The sequence below is a fragment of the Oryctolagus cuniculus genome, chromosome 15, assembly GCF_964237555.1.
Source record: "Oryctolagus cuniculus chromosome 15, mOryCun1.1, whole genome shotgun sequence".
Classification (NCBI taxonomy): Eukaryota; Metazoa; Chordata; class Mammalia; order Lagomorpha; family Leporidae; genus Oryctolagus; species Oryctolagus cuniculus.
The window spans coordinates 74,711,702-74,728,256 of NC_091446.1; the positions used below are offsets into that span (position 1 = coordinate 74,711,702).

The window sequence follows — 16,555 nt, forward strand, 5'->3', positions numbered from 1 at the left end:
GACATTGTTAAGTTCTAAGGACACTGAGATGGAAAAGGCTGTCTATTACACAGTCTTGTGTAATAGGCAGATATATAAGGGATTTTCAGAAATTTCATGTAAAAATGTGTGTTTTGAAAAAGTTTGCGTGGATTTCAAATATTTTTTGTACCAAAGTAAACTCATCTTTTAATTCAATTTCCTTGTGCTTTTTGAAGTATTCTTGTATCATAAACATTATCATAGTGTGGATTTATAAGAGGTACCATGTTAAGATTAGAATGCACATAGAATGGAAATACATTAGGGAAATGTAATTATGTATTCAGAAGATTTCAAAGAGGACGTGCCATCTGAGTTATTTTGAAGTATGAATTCAAGGTTGACCAATTGCCTGAGGAAATGAGAAGGTGAGCATGGTAGACATAGGGAAGGTCAGCATGTATGGTGGCAGGGTGGTATCACAAAGTCACACTTTTTTAAAAAAAAGATTAATTTTTTTATTTGAAAGGCAGAAAGAGGAAGTGTGTGTGTATGTGTGTGTGTATGAGAGAGAGAGAGAGAGAGAGAATCTTCCATTCACTGGTTTATTCCCCAAATGGCTGCAATGGTCAGGCTGAAACCAGGAGCCTGGAGCTCCTTCCAGGTCTCCCAAATAGGAGGCAGGGGTCTAAGCACTTGCCATAAGCTGTTGGTTTCCCAGCTGTATTAGCAGGGAGCTGGATCAGAAGTAGAGCAGCCAGAACACAAACTGGTGCCCATTATGGGATGCTGGCATTGCAGGCAGTAGCTTAACCTGTTGTACCACAATGCCTGTTCCCAAAATCACATAAGAGTATCACGTGTGAGGTGGAGAGTGGTTGGAGGAAAAGCTAGGAAAACACAGAGGAAAGAAAAATCGTGTATTGCAAACTGAAAATACAAATGATAATTTCAAATCAAAATTTTTAAATAGTATAAGACAGATACAGTATTAAATATCATATAAGTATTTCTTTTTCAGATCTTCATACACACTTCCCATTTATATATGAGACTATAAGCATTTTTTTTCTAGGCATTTTTTCTTTAATAAAATAGAATTGATAGACTAAATTCCTTCTAGGTCAAAGCTTTTGTTTCAGAGGAAAAAATTAATGAACTTAAAAGTAATTTGCTAATTAAATGAGAGAAATTTGTTCACCATCATGTCCCGTTTACCTAGGCATGGTATCTGGCATTGAACAGATGCATAATTAGTAATATTCATAGATAAAATACTGAATTTTGTGAGTTGGAGCATGTAGATATAATAAACTTGTTATAGTTAATGAGGTTGCTAAAGTGAAACATTTAAATATCTTTCATCAACAGGATGAATTTAAAAGAGTTGTCAAAGTTGCTGTTCTAGCCTCAATGAGTAATTAAACATTGTAAAACTCAGGCTGCTCTGTCCTACTATCCTGTGGTGATTAGAACCAACACCAGAACTTACTGCTTGCAGGCTCTTTAATTTTTCCTGGTGTTTAGGCGGTACTCCACCTTATCCCCTTCCTGGTTTAGGAGTGCAACAACCTGTATTTGCAGAAGCTGCTGACTTGGTAGTGTACGTTGCACAGAGGCACTAATGGAAAGTTTGTCTGTGGCATCTCTATCTTTTTAGTATGTGATGCAGCAGAAAATAGTGTAATATAAGACAGCCATCGTGAAACCAACTTTCAGATGTATAATTAGTGTCTTGGATGGTGTAACCTGTAGCGTCCTTCCCTCCTAAGAGGTTACATCAAGTAATTTGAGACTTTCAGCTTATTCTGACTATTTTGTTTTTCTTTTCCTTTTTTCTGGAACTGGCCTTGGTATCTCTTTTCTTATTTTTGGTGCTGGAAGACATGAGGACATCTGTATTGAAAATACATTCCCTCTGCTTGAAAATTTTTAATTTCTTAAATTGTATCTGTTTATTTCTGAGATTCTCTCTATTGGTGCTTTATAACCTTTCTGGTAAACTTGAAGGTGACAAGTAGAAACACTTTGCTCTCGGGACAGGATATATGGTATAGCTTGAGGTTTTGTTATTGTTGCTGTTTTTAGCTTTTTTGTGTTTTGAACTGATTTTAGATTTGCAGAGAAATTGCAAGGAATAGACTTCTTGTGTACCTTTCATTCATCATCTCCTAATGTTAACGTGTTATAATATGATCATACTACAATGATCAAAACCAGGAAATTAAGTTTGACATAATAACTAATCTGGAGACTTCATTTGAATTTTGCCATTTTCCCCACTAGTATTTTTGTTGTCCAGGACCCTGTGTTGTATTTGGTTGTCCATATCCTTAGTATCTCCAGTCTGTGACACTTCTGAGTCTTGTTCTTTCATAATCTTGTTACTTATGAAGATTAACCCATTACTGAGGGATCCTCAGTTTGGGTTCTTTTCACGATGAGATTGTGATTGTGCATTTTTGACAAATCACCACAGAGATGATGCTATTCCATTTTCAGTGCTTCAGTTTTAAGAAGTGTGTGATTTTGGTTTGTGTTACTGTTGACGGTGTTAACTTTGTCATTTAATTGAGGTGGTATTTTCCAGGTTTCTCTGATGCAAAGTTACCATATATTTCCCTTTAGAATTAATTAGTATCATGGAGGCAGAGACTTTGAAATTTTGGAGCATTCTACTTTTTTACACTTTTGCCCATTAATTTTAGCATCTGCTGACTATTAACTGGGATTCTATAAGGAAGATCTGTTCTCTCTTCCAATTTATTTAAGTAAACTGTGTCAGTCGTTCATGGGTATTTATTTTTGTTTTGTGTGTATAATCCTTTATTATCCTTAATTTATGCTGTTGCTGAGATTGTTCAAAATTTGGCTATTGGGGCCGGCGCCGCGGCTCACTAGGCTAATCCTCCGCCTAGCGGCGCCGGCACACCGGGTTCTAGTCCCGGTTGGGGCGCCGGATTCTGTCCCGGTTGCCCCTCTTCCAGGCCAGCTCTCTGCTGTAGCCCGGGAGTGCAGTGGAGGATGGCCCAGGTGCTTGGGCCCTGCACCCCATGGGAGACCAGGAAAAGCACCTGGCTCCTGGCTCCTGCCATCGGATCAGCGCGGTGCGCCCGCCGCAGCGCGCTGGCCGCGGCGGCCATTGGAGGGTGAACCAACGGCAAAAAGGAAGACCTTTTTCTCTGTCTCTCTCTCTCACTGTCCACTCTGCCTGTCAAAAAAAAAAAATAAAATAAAAAAAAAATTGGCTATTGGGATTGCCTTCAGTTTGGTTCCTTTGTCTTTCTGGCTTGCCTCATTGTTTTTTGACCACTTTCTTTTTTTCTGGGATCTCAAGATATCCATCTTATATTTTTTCTGCTCCAGCCCTCAAATCATCATTGAGATTTAGAAACCAAGTTTAGGAGGCTAAGTGTGGTCTTTGCTACTGGGGTATAATTGCTCTAAGGTCCTACGACAGACAGAGCTTATTTCTGTATCAGTCTGTATTTATGTTAAAGACGAAGTTCATGCTGATACTTTTGACACCAGGCCAAGCTCAGAGTTCATGCTGGCCTTTTCCTTATTTTTAATACTTTGCTTGGAGAGTGAGAAACCTGTCTTTCATTAACCAAAGTGTATTTTCCTGGTTGTTTAGTCCTAGTGTGTGTGTTTGTGTATGTGTGTATTAGGGATCTATTGTATAATATACATAATAAAATATATCACACAAATACATACTCTTACTATAGCGTATAGTATTTCTGTGCACATACATACAGTTTCTGAATTGCTAACATGTAGCCCATGAAAGATAAATTTGCTAACGTAATATTTCCTTGCCATTCTTTTGTCACTTTAGCCTTACAATATACATTTGAAGTACCATTTTCCAAGTTTACGTGGATTAGTTCTTTTAATTCTCATCCTCTTCAGTCTGGTTGTTATTCATTTATCATACTGTTAGGTTTGTTTGCTACTTTTTGTATTTCATTGTGGGTTACCCCCACATAATGGATAATTTTAAGTATTTGCTTCATATTCACCTCATAGAGAGCTTTTTTTTTTTTTTTTTTTTTTTTTTTTTTTTTTAATTTGACAGTCAGAGTTAGACAGGAGAGAGAGAGAGACAGAGAGAAAGGTCTTCCTTCTGTTGGTTTGCTCCCCAAATGGCCGCTACGGCTGGTGTGCTGCGCCGATCCAAAGCCAGGAGCCAGGTGCTTCCTCCTGGTCTCCCATGAGAGTGCAGGGGCCATCCTCCACTGCCTTCCTGGGCCACAACAGAGAGCTGGACTAGAGCCCGGCACCCATATGGGATGCTGGTGCTGCAGGCGGAGGATTAACCAAGTGAGCCATGGCGCCGGGCCCATCATAGAGAGCTTTCTTATTATTTTTTGTACTGCTCTGTTTTTGTAGATATATATTGTTTATATTCAGGTCCTCTCCTCACAAAGGATGTTAAGATCATTTAAAATATTTTGGGATTATAAACCATGTTTTCCTCTGTAGGAGATTCTGCATCTTTGGAATTTCCAGAGTGATAAGAGTATCTTTGTTCGTGGAGGGCCTTGATAGTTTATGTTAATTAGGTGAGTCAGGATGAGGGTAGGGTAGGCCATGCCTGAAGGAACAGACATGTGGTTAGATTGGGGCTTTGAGCCCTGTGGTGTTAGTTTGACATCTGAGGCAGGTAGGAGAGGGTACTGGAGATTGAATTCAGTCATGTGGATAATAATTCACTCATGCCCAGGTAATTGAAAAACTCCTGAATGCTGGATCCTGAGTGAGCTGCTCTGGTTAAGAATACTTTGTGCATATGGTTACACAGAATTGTGCCAGGGAGCGGACCTGTGCTGTCTTCCTGGGGAGAAGGCACGGAAGCTTTGCATTTGGCAGCATCCCAGACCATGATTTCTGTGTCTCTTTTCAGTAGTCATAATTTTTATCCTTTTTTATGTGATAAAACTGTAACCATAAATAGGTACAGTGCTTTGCTGAGTTCTGTGAGTTGTTCTGACAAATCAAACCAGAGGGGGTAGTGGATTTTGTAGTCAGTTGGTCAGGAGTGTGGGTGCTCTGAGCCTATAGCTCTCTAGAGTTAGGTTGTTCTTAGGGGAAGACTGAGTTCTTAAGCCTAACTCTGAAAAAGTAGAATTTGCTAGAATGATCCTAACTAAAATGCGGTTTAGGAAGAGAAGGGATGGAAGGGTAGGAGATGAAGAATGTTTCATTCTTGGCTGGCTTCCTCCTTGCTTATATGAAATTACAACTACACAGTAATCTGTTGCTAAAGGTAAAGATTATGAGATGGAATTTAAAAAGTAGAGACTCAGTGGAGATTGCTCATTAGCTACTTTAGAAACTACAGAATAATAAGCAACAAGCTAAATGTACAACCTTAGTCATTGTTGCTGGTAATAGCTGAGATGAAAATAATTGAGAGAGTGCTAGCTAAGCTTGATCCCAGGCCAAACTTAGATTTTAGTCTGAGCTGCAACCATTAATGTCAAATCTGCTCCCAATGGAAAAGATTATGCTACAACAAAGGACAGTAGTAATTATTATGGCCTCTGGTTACCAGGGAGGATGGTTGTGGGAAGGGCAAAACCAAGAAAGTACTGAAACCAGGAGGTACAGTGCCGAGGAGTTGTCTTGCTTTCTGGATCTGTCTCATCGGTGTCCTGAAAATATTTACTAAAGTGAATTATGAGGCTAATTTAGGGGCAATATTTTTGGTTTTGAATGCTACATAGTAGATGAGAAATGATATGAGACTCACTATTGAACAATCATAGGAGGCTTTACACATTCACACACTCAACAGGTTATTCCTGGGGTGGCAGGAAATTACATAAAAGTTGCTATAAAATTTGTCCGAGAAGAGGGGCTATCATTCAATAATGAGTCTGGTCTTCCTTCCATGTTCGGTGGATAACATTGTATTAACGGTAAATGTTTGCAGAGACTTGGCTTTTGGAGGTAGGCTGGATAAAGAGGCTGTCCAGTAATAAAATGAGTTGAGTTTTTTCTCATAGATATTAATACTGACATTAGAAGCTCTAATTTTCCTTAAGTGAGTTGTTAAGTTCTTTAGAAAAAACGATCCTGACCTTTTGCCAAGAGATAAATTCTAACGTATCTGTCACTTTAAGATTGAGGATATGTGTGAAAGGGAAGATAACGGCCAACTGGCTACCTTTGCTTTGTCTGTGTTCAGCTGCTTCTTCAGTCCTGCTTTCTTGAATTCTCGGAAGGGTTAGCTTTCGCCTCGGTGTGCTATTCTTCCCCTCATATTCTGGGTGATGGCTGATATTTTGGCTCTTCTTTCATTACTTTTCTGTGTGCTTTGAGTGCTCAGAATGGTTTAGTCTGGCCCGCTGTTGACTCCTCCATTCACTTGCTGTTATGGGTATGTTCTTTTTTGTTCTTCCTTGCATCTTCATTTGGCTGTCAGGATGAAGGCATGGTAACTGTGTCTTGTGGTACTCCTGAGTGCTAAGTTATTAATCTAAAACAAAAAATTAAGAATACTTATTTTAATTTAATTTTTAAAAAGCTTTATTTTCAAGGCAAAGTTAGAGAGAGAGAGGGAAAGACAGACAGACAAGGAGATTGCTTTTCCATCCACTGGTTCATTCCCCAAATGACCAACAATGGCTGAAGCCAGGTGCCTGGGACTCTGTCTGGGTCTCCCATGTGGGTGGCAGGGGCCATCTTCCACTGCTTTCCCAGGTGTATTAGCAGGGAGCTAGATCAGAAGTGGAACAGTGTACATATGGCCTACTGGCATTGTAGGCAGTAGCTTAATCCATCAGGTGCTGTAGATCCTAACTTCTCAGTATGTCTCATTACTGCCTGCTTTTTCTCACTGACACTGATCGGGCTACTATGGTATGTCACATGGATTCTGCAGTAGCCTCAAACTTGGTGTCTTTGTCCTACTTAGGGCCAATCTCTACCCTGTAGCCATAATAATATTTCTTTAATGCAAATCTGAATTTGTCACTTCCTAAAACACTTTTAGTCTTGTTTAGTTGGATATATACCGTACTCAGAATCGTGCTTTTCGTATATCAGTATTATTTTTTTAATCAAAATTACTGAGAATGTGTCTTGGGGTTGCCATGTGGAGGGGAGGATCAATCCCCCTCTTCCAGAGTTGATCAGACACCAAGACTGATGGTGCCACATGTATACTGAGAGTGTTGGAGAAGATTTATTATTCATATGATGAGGCTTTCTGGGGAGAGTAGAGCAGGCACCCAAACTGGTCCAGAATGGGTTGTATGAACAGAAGAACAGGTGGCTCTGGTTTTTGTTGTGGTCAGGGGCTGGGCCAGCTTGAGGGTTCCCACATGCAGTCTGGGTTTGCATGATCCGAAATGGCTCTGATGGTGCCTAGGAAGGTCAACTTTATCTGACATGAACTTCTGCTTATAAAAGTACCATGTCCTTGTTGGAGAAAAGTCAAAAGAATGTAAAAAGCATAATCATATGGAAGATTGTAACAGTCCTTTGGTTTTTCACATTGCAGACGTTCAACATTAAAGATGCCATCATGTTGTACTTAGATAATCTTGTGTCTCCCGCTCTGTCCCACAGAGCATCTGTCTATACAGTGAGGTAGATTTCTGAGACATCATCTGTAATGATTTGTTGATAAGTGTCAGCTTGGGGCATAATGTAGGTGTTTTTCCCCTTTCTCTCACCTTTCCTCCCGTCTTAATTTGCTGTTTTCCTTCCTGTTCCAGTGCCCTTTCTTAGTAAAGTTTCTTTTGTAAAGTGCTGTCAGTAACTGCATCCCTTTTACATTCATTGGAATGGACTCATTCCCATTCTTTGAAGCGGGATTTTTTTCGTTTGGTTTTTTAAACATAAAGTGAAAGGTACAGAATACCACATCAACAAGCGTAGACTTTAGCAGTGGTGGTGCTGCTCCTTTTGCTGATGTGGTGCCTGTCCATAAGCCCTACCCTAGGCTTAGAATGCAAGCTTTTGTTGCTTTCATATATATATTTTTTTGCCATGGCCTTAATTGTCCATTTTGGCCCAGAACACACAACAATATCTTGTTTCACACGCACTCAGACACATAAGGGGACTTCTAAAAGTCTGTGGAAAAATAGATTTAAAAGATAAGTCTATTTCAGTGCAAGAAGATTTGGACATCCTTGCATAATTTTTCGTAATAAGGAATTTTTTGAAGAACCTCTGTAGATACACAAAACAGCGCAAGCGTTCTTCTAGAGGATATGGTTGATTCATAAAATTATGTAAGTCATAATACTGCAAAAAGTGAGAAAACAGGTACTATAAACAATAACAGCAAAGGAAAAAAAACACACAATTCTAAGAGACTTAATCTGTTTTGTTTTCCTTCCAACTTTTAAAATACATATTATAAATTTTTTATGGTAAAATGAATAAATTTGTACATGTTCTTTTAGAGACCTGCCTCTCTTTTCTTTTCACTTAACATCTATTTTTTTCAAGTGGAAGAAACATATTTTTCTTTTAAGATGAGATCTTGTGTTTGTACTAGTAATTCCCATTCAAACTAAGAAACCCAGAAGTTTTACTTAATTTTATTACATCTTTATCTCACACTTTTCCTAGGATGAGAATCTGTTTTCAACTAATGTCAGAATGGTAACTCATTTTATTTTATACAGTCATTTCAGAATAATAATAATTACATTATTACCATGCATAATAATCAAAAAACAGTTTGAACATTTTTGCCCCCCCTTGAAATAATTTGAGTATTACACCATTAATCTGATACATACTTAGATCTACTTATTTCATTCTGTTTTTGCCTGACAAGGATCACTGAAACATTGTTTTTCAGAATTTTAATTTTTTATTTTTACTTAAACATATGTATGGTGTACAATGCGATATTTCAATGCATGCATACAGTGTGTCATGATCAGATCAGAGTAATTGGTATATCCACCACTGCAAATATTTCCTATTTCTTTGTGATGGCAGCATTCAAAATCCTCTCTCCTAGATACTCTGACATACGGAATTAAGTACTGCCAGCCATGGTTACCCTCCTGTGCTGTAGGACGTTAGAAGCTGTTCTTCCTGTCTGTCTGCACCTTGGGCCTGTTAACCAGGCCCTTCTGTATTCCTGCCTTTTTCTAGCCTCTGATAACCAGTATCCTACCCTCTACTTGTATGGAGATTAACTTTTTAAGGGAAGCATTATTTTAAAATAAAAAGTGATTGGAAAAGACCCAGTATGTTTGCTCCCAGTTAGCATCTTTCCATGTCCATAAGATTATCTTTAGTATCTTTTTTAAGAACAACAGTATACCATTGTATTACTATACCATACTTTCTGTTTAGCCATTTTTCTGTTGTTGGGCATTAAATCGTTTCTGCCTTTTGCCATTCCTAACAATGCTGCAATGACCATTCTTAAACATTTTGTCCATTTGTCTCTTTCTTTTTCTTTTTCTTAAATTTTATTTATTTATTTAAAAGGCAGAGTTATAGAGAGGTAGAGGCAGACAGAGAGAGGTCTTCCATCATCTGGTCCACTCCCAGATGGCTGCAACAGCTGGAGCTGCACCAGTAATCTGAAGCCAGGAAGCCAGGAGCTTTTTCTAGCTCTCCTGCGTGGGTGCAGGGACCCAAGGACTTGGGCCATCTCTTACTATTTTCCCAGGCCATAGCAAAAAGCTGGATTGGAAGTGGAGCAGTCGGACTGGAACCAGCCCCATAAGGGATGCTGGCACTGCAGGCGGTGGCTTCACCTGATATGCTGCAGGGCCGGCCCCCTATTTGTCTGTTTCTAAGGGATAACTTAAGGAAAAATAATTCCATTTTTAAGGAATGCTTTACCTGAATTTTGATAACTTGGTATCTAAAAAGTGCGTGTGAATGTATTCCTCCTGGTATAGATTCTTCTCCTTTGTGATAAATCAACATTGTGGTAGCATGCTTTCCTATATCGTATTCCCTGGCCATTTATTTTGTGTTTGTGAATTGAAATTATACCTTTTGCCAGTTTTTTTCATGTTCATCTTTTGTTACCATCTTCACAAATTTTTTTTATTTTTAGAAAGACTACATGAACATACTTTTAAAAACTTGTGGAAAATGTAATTAAAAGATTGATTTATTTTGGCACAAAAATTTTGAAATAGGTGCATAGTTTTTTCTTTTCTTTTCCTTCCTTCCTTCCTTCCTTCCTTCCTTCCTTCCTTCCTTCCTTCCTTCCTTCCTTCCTTCCTTTCTTTCTTTCTTTCTTTTTTTGACAGGCAGAGTGGACAGTGAGACAGAGAAAGAGGTCTTCCTTTTCCATTGGTTCACCCCACAATGGCCTCTGCAGCCAGCGCACCGTGCTGATCCGAAGCCAGGAGCCAGGTGCTTCCTCCTGGTCTCCCATGCGGGTGCAGGGCCCAAGTACCAGCCATCCTCCACTGCCTTCCTGGGCCACAGCAGAGAGCTGGACTGTTAGAGGAGCAACCAGGACAGAATCCGGCGCCCCTACTTAGACTAAAACCCGGTGTGCCAGCGCCACAGGCAAAGGATTAGCCTAGTGAGCCGTGGTGCCGGCTAGTTTTTTCATAATAGGAATTTCCACAAACTTTTTGCATACCCCTTGTGTATGCACGGATTAAGTTTTTGTTTGATTCTTTTGGCTTTAGAACAAGAGTGTTTGAAAGAAAGCACTTCTTTTTCTTACGTGAGATGAAAGTAAAGTTGAAAATAGAACACCATTGGGACTACTTGTGTCAGTTTAAATAGTCTAGTTCTTTCATAGAAAAAGAGCAAATTTAGTCAAACTGAGGATGGTAGGGTGCTAATGGTAGTTAGTAGGAGGTAAATTTGGCACAAGAAAGACATGAAATAGTTCCATCTTCAAAGGCTTATTTCAATATTTTATATAAATGGTCCAGTTCCTAAAAATGACAAAACACAGTGTTTCACACGAAATATGAGTACACTTTGAGTGATTCTTCACTATTTTTGATGGTTCATGATATCAGGAATTTGTTAAAAAATCAAGAACTCCAAGCTGGTGCTGTGGCGTAGTAGGTAAAGCCACAACCTGCAGTGCCAGCATCCCATATGGGCTCTCGTTCGAATCCCTGCTGCTTCCTTCTGATCCAGCTCTCTGCTATGGCCTGGGAAAGCAGTGGAAGATGGCCCAAGTCCTTGGGTCCCTGCACCCACGTAGGAGACCAAGAAGCTCCTGGCTCCTGGCTTCAGATCAGTGCAGCTCTGGCTGTTGTGGCCATCTGGGGAGTGAACCAGCAGATGGAAGATCGGTCAATCTATCTCTCTCTTTCTCTCTCTCTCTCTCTCTCTCTGCTTTTGCCTCTCTGTAACTCTGCCTTTCAAATAAATAAATCTTTAAAAAAAAATCAGGAACTCAGGAGCTATTTTGGCCAAGTACTTAGGCACTAGTTTGGTCATATATAATATAGTGATTGTGTGAGTAACAGACTCATAGAATTAATATTAATGATTAAATAAGTAAATTAATGTTTGTAAAATGCTTAAAGAATAACTTACACATTAGTACTGTGCATCTTTTATTTGAAAATAAGATCTATTACGGAGGAATAACTAGAGGGAAGATGATTAGGAGACGATGTTACAAATGGCTTAATTAAATAAACCAGTTGAACCTATATTTTTTAAATTAAAAAACAAACATTTAATAAATCTGAGGTATCTTGGGAAGATATTTCAAAACCAGCGGTTAAACTCATACACATCCTTGGAGCTAGGTTATATAACATGTTCCTTACTGCTTTGTTCACAGGATATTCTGAATAATCTTGAATCATGTGACCTTGAGGATGATGACCTTATGCTTGATGTGGATCTGCCTGAGGATGCACCTCTTGAAAATGGTGAGTTGGGCCATGGGCAGCCTGCAGTGGCATATGCTCGAGCTCCTTGACTTTAGCCAACTTGATGTTTATTAACTAACAGACTTCGTAATATCAAAGGAGCCTTTCAGATTGGTTTGAAAATCATGCAAAATAGGTTCATTTGCGAAGTAACCTAAATATTCAAAACCTCATTCTGTGGGTTTTGTATATAATTCTGTGTGGTTCAGTAACACTGTCTGCCTGTATATTAAAGTAAGTGGGAGATTGGATTTTTTCCCCCGCTATATATACATATTCAGTTTTCCCTATTTATGTCTCATTTTCATTTTTTTAAAAAGATTTATTTTTTTTTACTTGAGAGAGTCAGAGTTACACATAGAGAGGAGAGGCAGAGAGAAAGAGAGGTCTTCCATCCGCTGGTTCACTCCCCAATTGGCTGCAACGGCCGGAACTACACCAATCTAAAGCCAGGAGCCAGGAGCTTCTTCCAGGTCTCCCACACAGGTGCAGGGGCCCAAGGACTTGGGCCGTCTTCTGCTGCTTTCCCAGGCCACAGCAGAGAGCTGGATCGGAAGTGGAGCAGCCGGGACTCGAACCGATGCCCATATGGGATGCCAGCGCTTCAGGCCTGAGCATTAACTCGCTGCACCACAGTGCCGGCCTCTCTTTTTCATTTTAAGAAGAAATATATTTTGAGAAACATATCATTTGACTTATATAATAGTATATTAATTTTATAAGTATCTTTAAAAGATCGGTTCTTGGAAAGTGGTGGTTGAATCCTGGCTGTCAGTTGCAGAGCTGTGCTCTCAACGTCTGTGCTGCCTCTGCCCACGCAGACCTTTTTTACTCCCAGTTTCATTTTCCTTTTTTACTCCAGTTCCCATCTGTCTTCCATCTGAATCTCAGTAGTGACTGAAGTAGAGCTTTAGATAATCCATATGCAAGTGGGGGATTTGGGTTCTCTTGCTCCAGTGACATAATATTTGTAGGGCTTTCTTTCATAAGGGCTGGTAGAGAACTGGAGGTCAGCATGGGAACCCCTGGAGCAAGGGCTGAAATGGGAATCCTCATAGGGAGAGAAGTGACTTCAGAGATCTGAGGATTCCCTGTCAGTCAACATTTATCTATTTTCCCAGGCTTCCCTTGGGTCAGGGGTAAACTACAAAGGGTAAATAGCATCCTTTCTAGCCATGGTGTTGAAAAAATGCAAGGATATTTCCAAGAAGGGCAATATATTTTTTTTTTCTTACTGGCTGGAATGCTACATAGCAGTTGATCTACAAAATAAATTAGTTGGGATGGCTTAGGCTTTCAGTCTGGGCCTCAGCACTGAGACTCTGAATGACCGTACTTACCCTTAGATTTTTTGGTTGAGAGGAGGGTAGGAGTGTTACAAGGACTGGCAGAGGTTTAAGGAGTCTTACGATTCACGAGAGTGCTTAAAAACATTTGTGAAATATGCATTATATATATTTTAAGATTTATTTATTTATTTGAAAGAGTGGCAGGGAGAGGGAGGGAGGGGAAAGAGAGAGAGGGAGAACAAGTGAGAAAGATCACACTTCCATCCGTTGGTTCACTCCTGAAATGGCTCCAACAGCCGACACTGGACCAGGACACAGTTAGGAGCCTGAAACTCAGTCTGGGTCTCCCATGTGGTGGCAGAGACCATCCTCTGCTACTTTCCCAGTCGTATCGTTAGGAAGCTGGATCAGAAGTGAGTAACTGGTTCTTGAGCCAGCACTCCAGTATGGGATGTGGATATCCCAAGTCACAGCTGAATCCCTCTGCCAAACCCATTATTTTTTTTAAAAAAGATTTATTTATTTTTTAGAGACGGGAAATTTACATTATCTTTTAATTTCTTTTTTTTAATTTTTTTAATTTTTTATTTTTTTTGACAGGCAGAGTGGACAGTGAGAGAGAGAGAGACAGAAAGGTCTTCCTTTTCCATTGGTTCACCCTCCAATGGCCGCCGCGGCCGGCGTGCTGTGGCAGGCGCACCGCGCTGATCCAAAGCCAGAAGCCAGGTGCTTCTCCTGGTCTCCCATGGGGTGCAGGGCCCAAGGACCTGGGCCATCCTCCACTGCATTCCTGGGCCATAGCATAGAGCTGGCCTGGAAGAGGGGCAACCAGGGTAGAATCCGGTGCCCCGACCAGGACTAGAACCTGGTGTGCCGGCGCCGCAGGACGAGGATTAGCCTATTGAGCCATTGTGCCGGCCTATCTTTTAATTTCATATGTTGATTTTAGTCCCTTATAAAAGGCTTCTGGTCTTTGAGGATATTTTGCAAGTGAGAGAGGTTTAGATTGGTTACTCCGAATGTATTGTGTCAGCCCTATTAGGAATCATTGAGATCTTTGGTTTTGGGTTTGATTTGGGTACAAGTTTGCTATAAACTAATTGTGAATAGGGGAATCTGGAGTACTTAAGGAAGAAGCCTTGAGAATATTTATCTGGCAATTGAATTTGTACAGAAAATATTTTTCTTTTAAGGTAGCATATGTGGTAGCACAGTGAAGGAAAGAATATTTGTTGGCTAAATATTTCTTGGACAGTTAGGCGTTAGGATTTGGGGAATATCAGAGTTATTGGGGAAAGCCATACCTGAGTGTTTTGGTGACCCTGAGGAGTAGGCTAGGTAACAGTAGTAGGGTATGAGGTTGGTAATATAGTACATGTATCCATCAAACATTTGTAAGGTTGTTCTTCCGTATTTAGAGAAATTGATTTTTTTTTTTTTTTTTTTTTTTTTTTTTTTTTTGACAGGCAGAGTGGATAATGTGAGAGAGAGAGACAGAGAGAAAGGTCTTCCTTTTGCCGTTGGTTCACCCTCCAATGGCCGCTGCGGCCAGCGCATTGCGCTGATCCGAAGCCAGGAGCCAGGTGCTTCTCCTGGTCTCCCATGGGGTGCAGGGCCCAAGCACTTGGGCCATCCTCCACTGCACTCCCGGGCCACAGCAGAGAGCTGGCCTGGAAGAGGGGCAACCAGGACAGAATCTGGCGCCCTGACCGGGACTAGAACCCGCTGTGCCGGCACCGCATTGAGCCACAGCACCGGCCAAGAAATTGATCTTTGAGTTTATAGATAAAATAGGAAATTGAGAATTTGATTTCCCCCAAGAACACTTTCATTAGTCACCTACTTTATTTTATTTTATTTTTTCTTCAGTTGCTTATCTGATGCAGGTTTTCCAGTGTCTTTGGAAAACAAAGTGTATTACAGAGACCCACATCTCCACTATTTATTTGTCTGGGTGGAGACATCTTGTTGTTTTGTGTGAATGCCTTTATTCTATTCTGAGCCTTACTCTGCACTTTTTTTCTAAGACTTTTCAGGGGTTCAGGCAAGTCTGGTGGTCCAGCTGTTTTCCAATTTCTTTCTTAAAGTAGGAGAAAATGAGGAAAATGCGGCTCCTGCCTTTCAGAATCTTCTCCTGGGTGCTGTTCACAGTTGTCCGTCTGTCTGCGATGCTGCAGTGGATGTAGCCTTTCTTTTCTGGGCTCAAGACTTTGTTGACAGCCCCTGAAAATCCTTTCTGACCACTCTGAGCTCTTACATTACCTTCAGATCCTTCACACTTTGCTTTTTCAAACTTTTTATTTTTTTTAATCTGGAATTCACTGATGTGTGAGTGAGTTGATGCAGATCTGGGAGCACTCTGTTATCTACTCCTGAAACTTCTAAATCCCTCTGCAGAGTGCTTCCAATCATGTTTTAGGCTGTGGAAAGTATTACAGCACATATAGTAAGACAAGATTTTAAAATCAACCTGTAATAAGGAATATTGCACTTTGGAGTTGTCTGGCCAGCTTTAAGGGAAGGATAACAGACCAGAGGGAGAGATAGCCTAGAGGGAGCATACAATAAGGGAAGAGGAATTATAGGAGAAGGAACTTTAGGTTTGAATTGTGATTTGGCAGGATCTTAAAGAGATACTGTTTTGATTTTTTAAAAAAGACTTATTTATTTGAAAGAGTTATAGAGAGAGGGAAAGACAGATAGAAAGAGATTTTTCCATTCACTGATTCACTACCCATGTAGGAGCCAAGAGCTTCTTCCAGGTTTCCCACATTGGTAGCAGGGGCCCGAGCACTTGAGCCGCCCTCTGTTGGTTTCCCCATACCATTTAGCAGGGCACTGGATCAAAGTGGGCATCTGGGGCACAAACTGTGACCCATGTGGGATGCTGGCATCACAGGCGGGGCTTTATCTGCTATGCCACAATGCCGGCCCCACTGTTGTAATTTTTTAAAGTATATTTTTCTTTTGTCTTCTCCAAGGACTTTTAAGGAAGTTATTTTGAAATCTGAACTTCTCTGGGGAGACCCATAGGTGTTTGAGATTTGCTCCATTTTTGTTCTAAGGTGTCTCTCTCATGAATAATTGTTATGTCAGAAGCACAGGTGTGTTGCCTTATTCTCTTGCTGTGGAACTTCTAGTGGCCACTCATTGTTGATGTTTGAAGCCTGGCATTTAGCATATGCTGGATAATTCTCAGGGTCCTGACTTTCCATGGCGTGCACCTTCTTAGATTTGCTGTTAAATCCTTTAGCCATTTGGTTTGAACTTTCTTTTGTTGAAAAATAGTCTTTCTAATTATTGCATGCCATAAGGCCACATTTTTCTAAACGTTTTGTTAAGATATATGAGGACAGTAATGTCCTTGACCACTTCTGACTACTGAATTTTCTTCTAGAGATTAATCTTTGTATCTCAATTGTATTCAATAATTGTATTCAATAATAA

At 40.2% G+C, this 16,555-nt stretch overlaps 1 protein-coding gene across 22 annotated transcripts in view; it reads left to right on the forward strand.

Annotated features, from left to right (window-relative positions):
- The window catches only part of CCSER2 (coiled-coil serine rich protein 2), a 187,694-nt gene that overhangs the window by 50,292 nt on the left and 120,847 nt on the right, over positions 1-16,555 (forward strand). For 21 of the 22 annotated variants that reach the window (XR_007914246.2, XR_011382491.1, XR_011382492.1 and 18 more), the window contains one exon: positions 11,729-11,819. Coding sequence is in view for 15 of the 22 variants with exons in the window: in XM_051833012.2 (XP_051688972.2) it covers positions 11,729-11,819 (91 nt within the window). In the remaining 7 variants the exon portion in view is untranslated. Of the gene's footprint in view, positions 1-6,139; positions 6,350-11,728; positions 11,820-16,555 lie in introns of those variants that run through there. The other variant, XM_051833020.2, reaches the window with a different exon arrangement.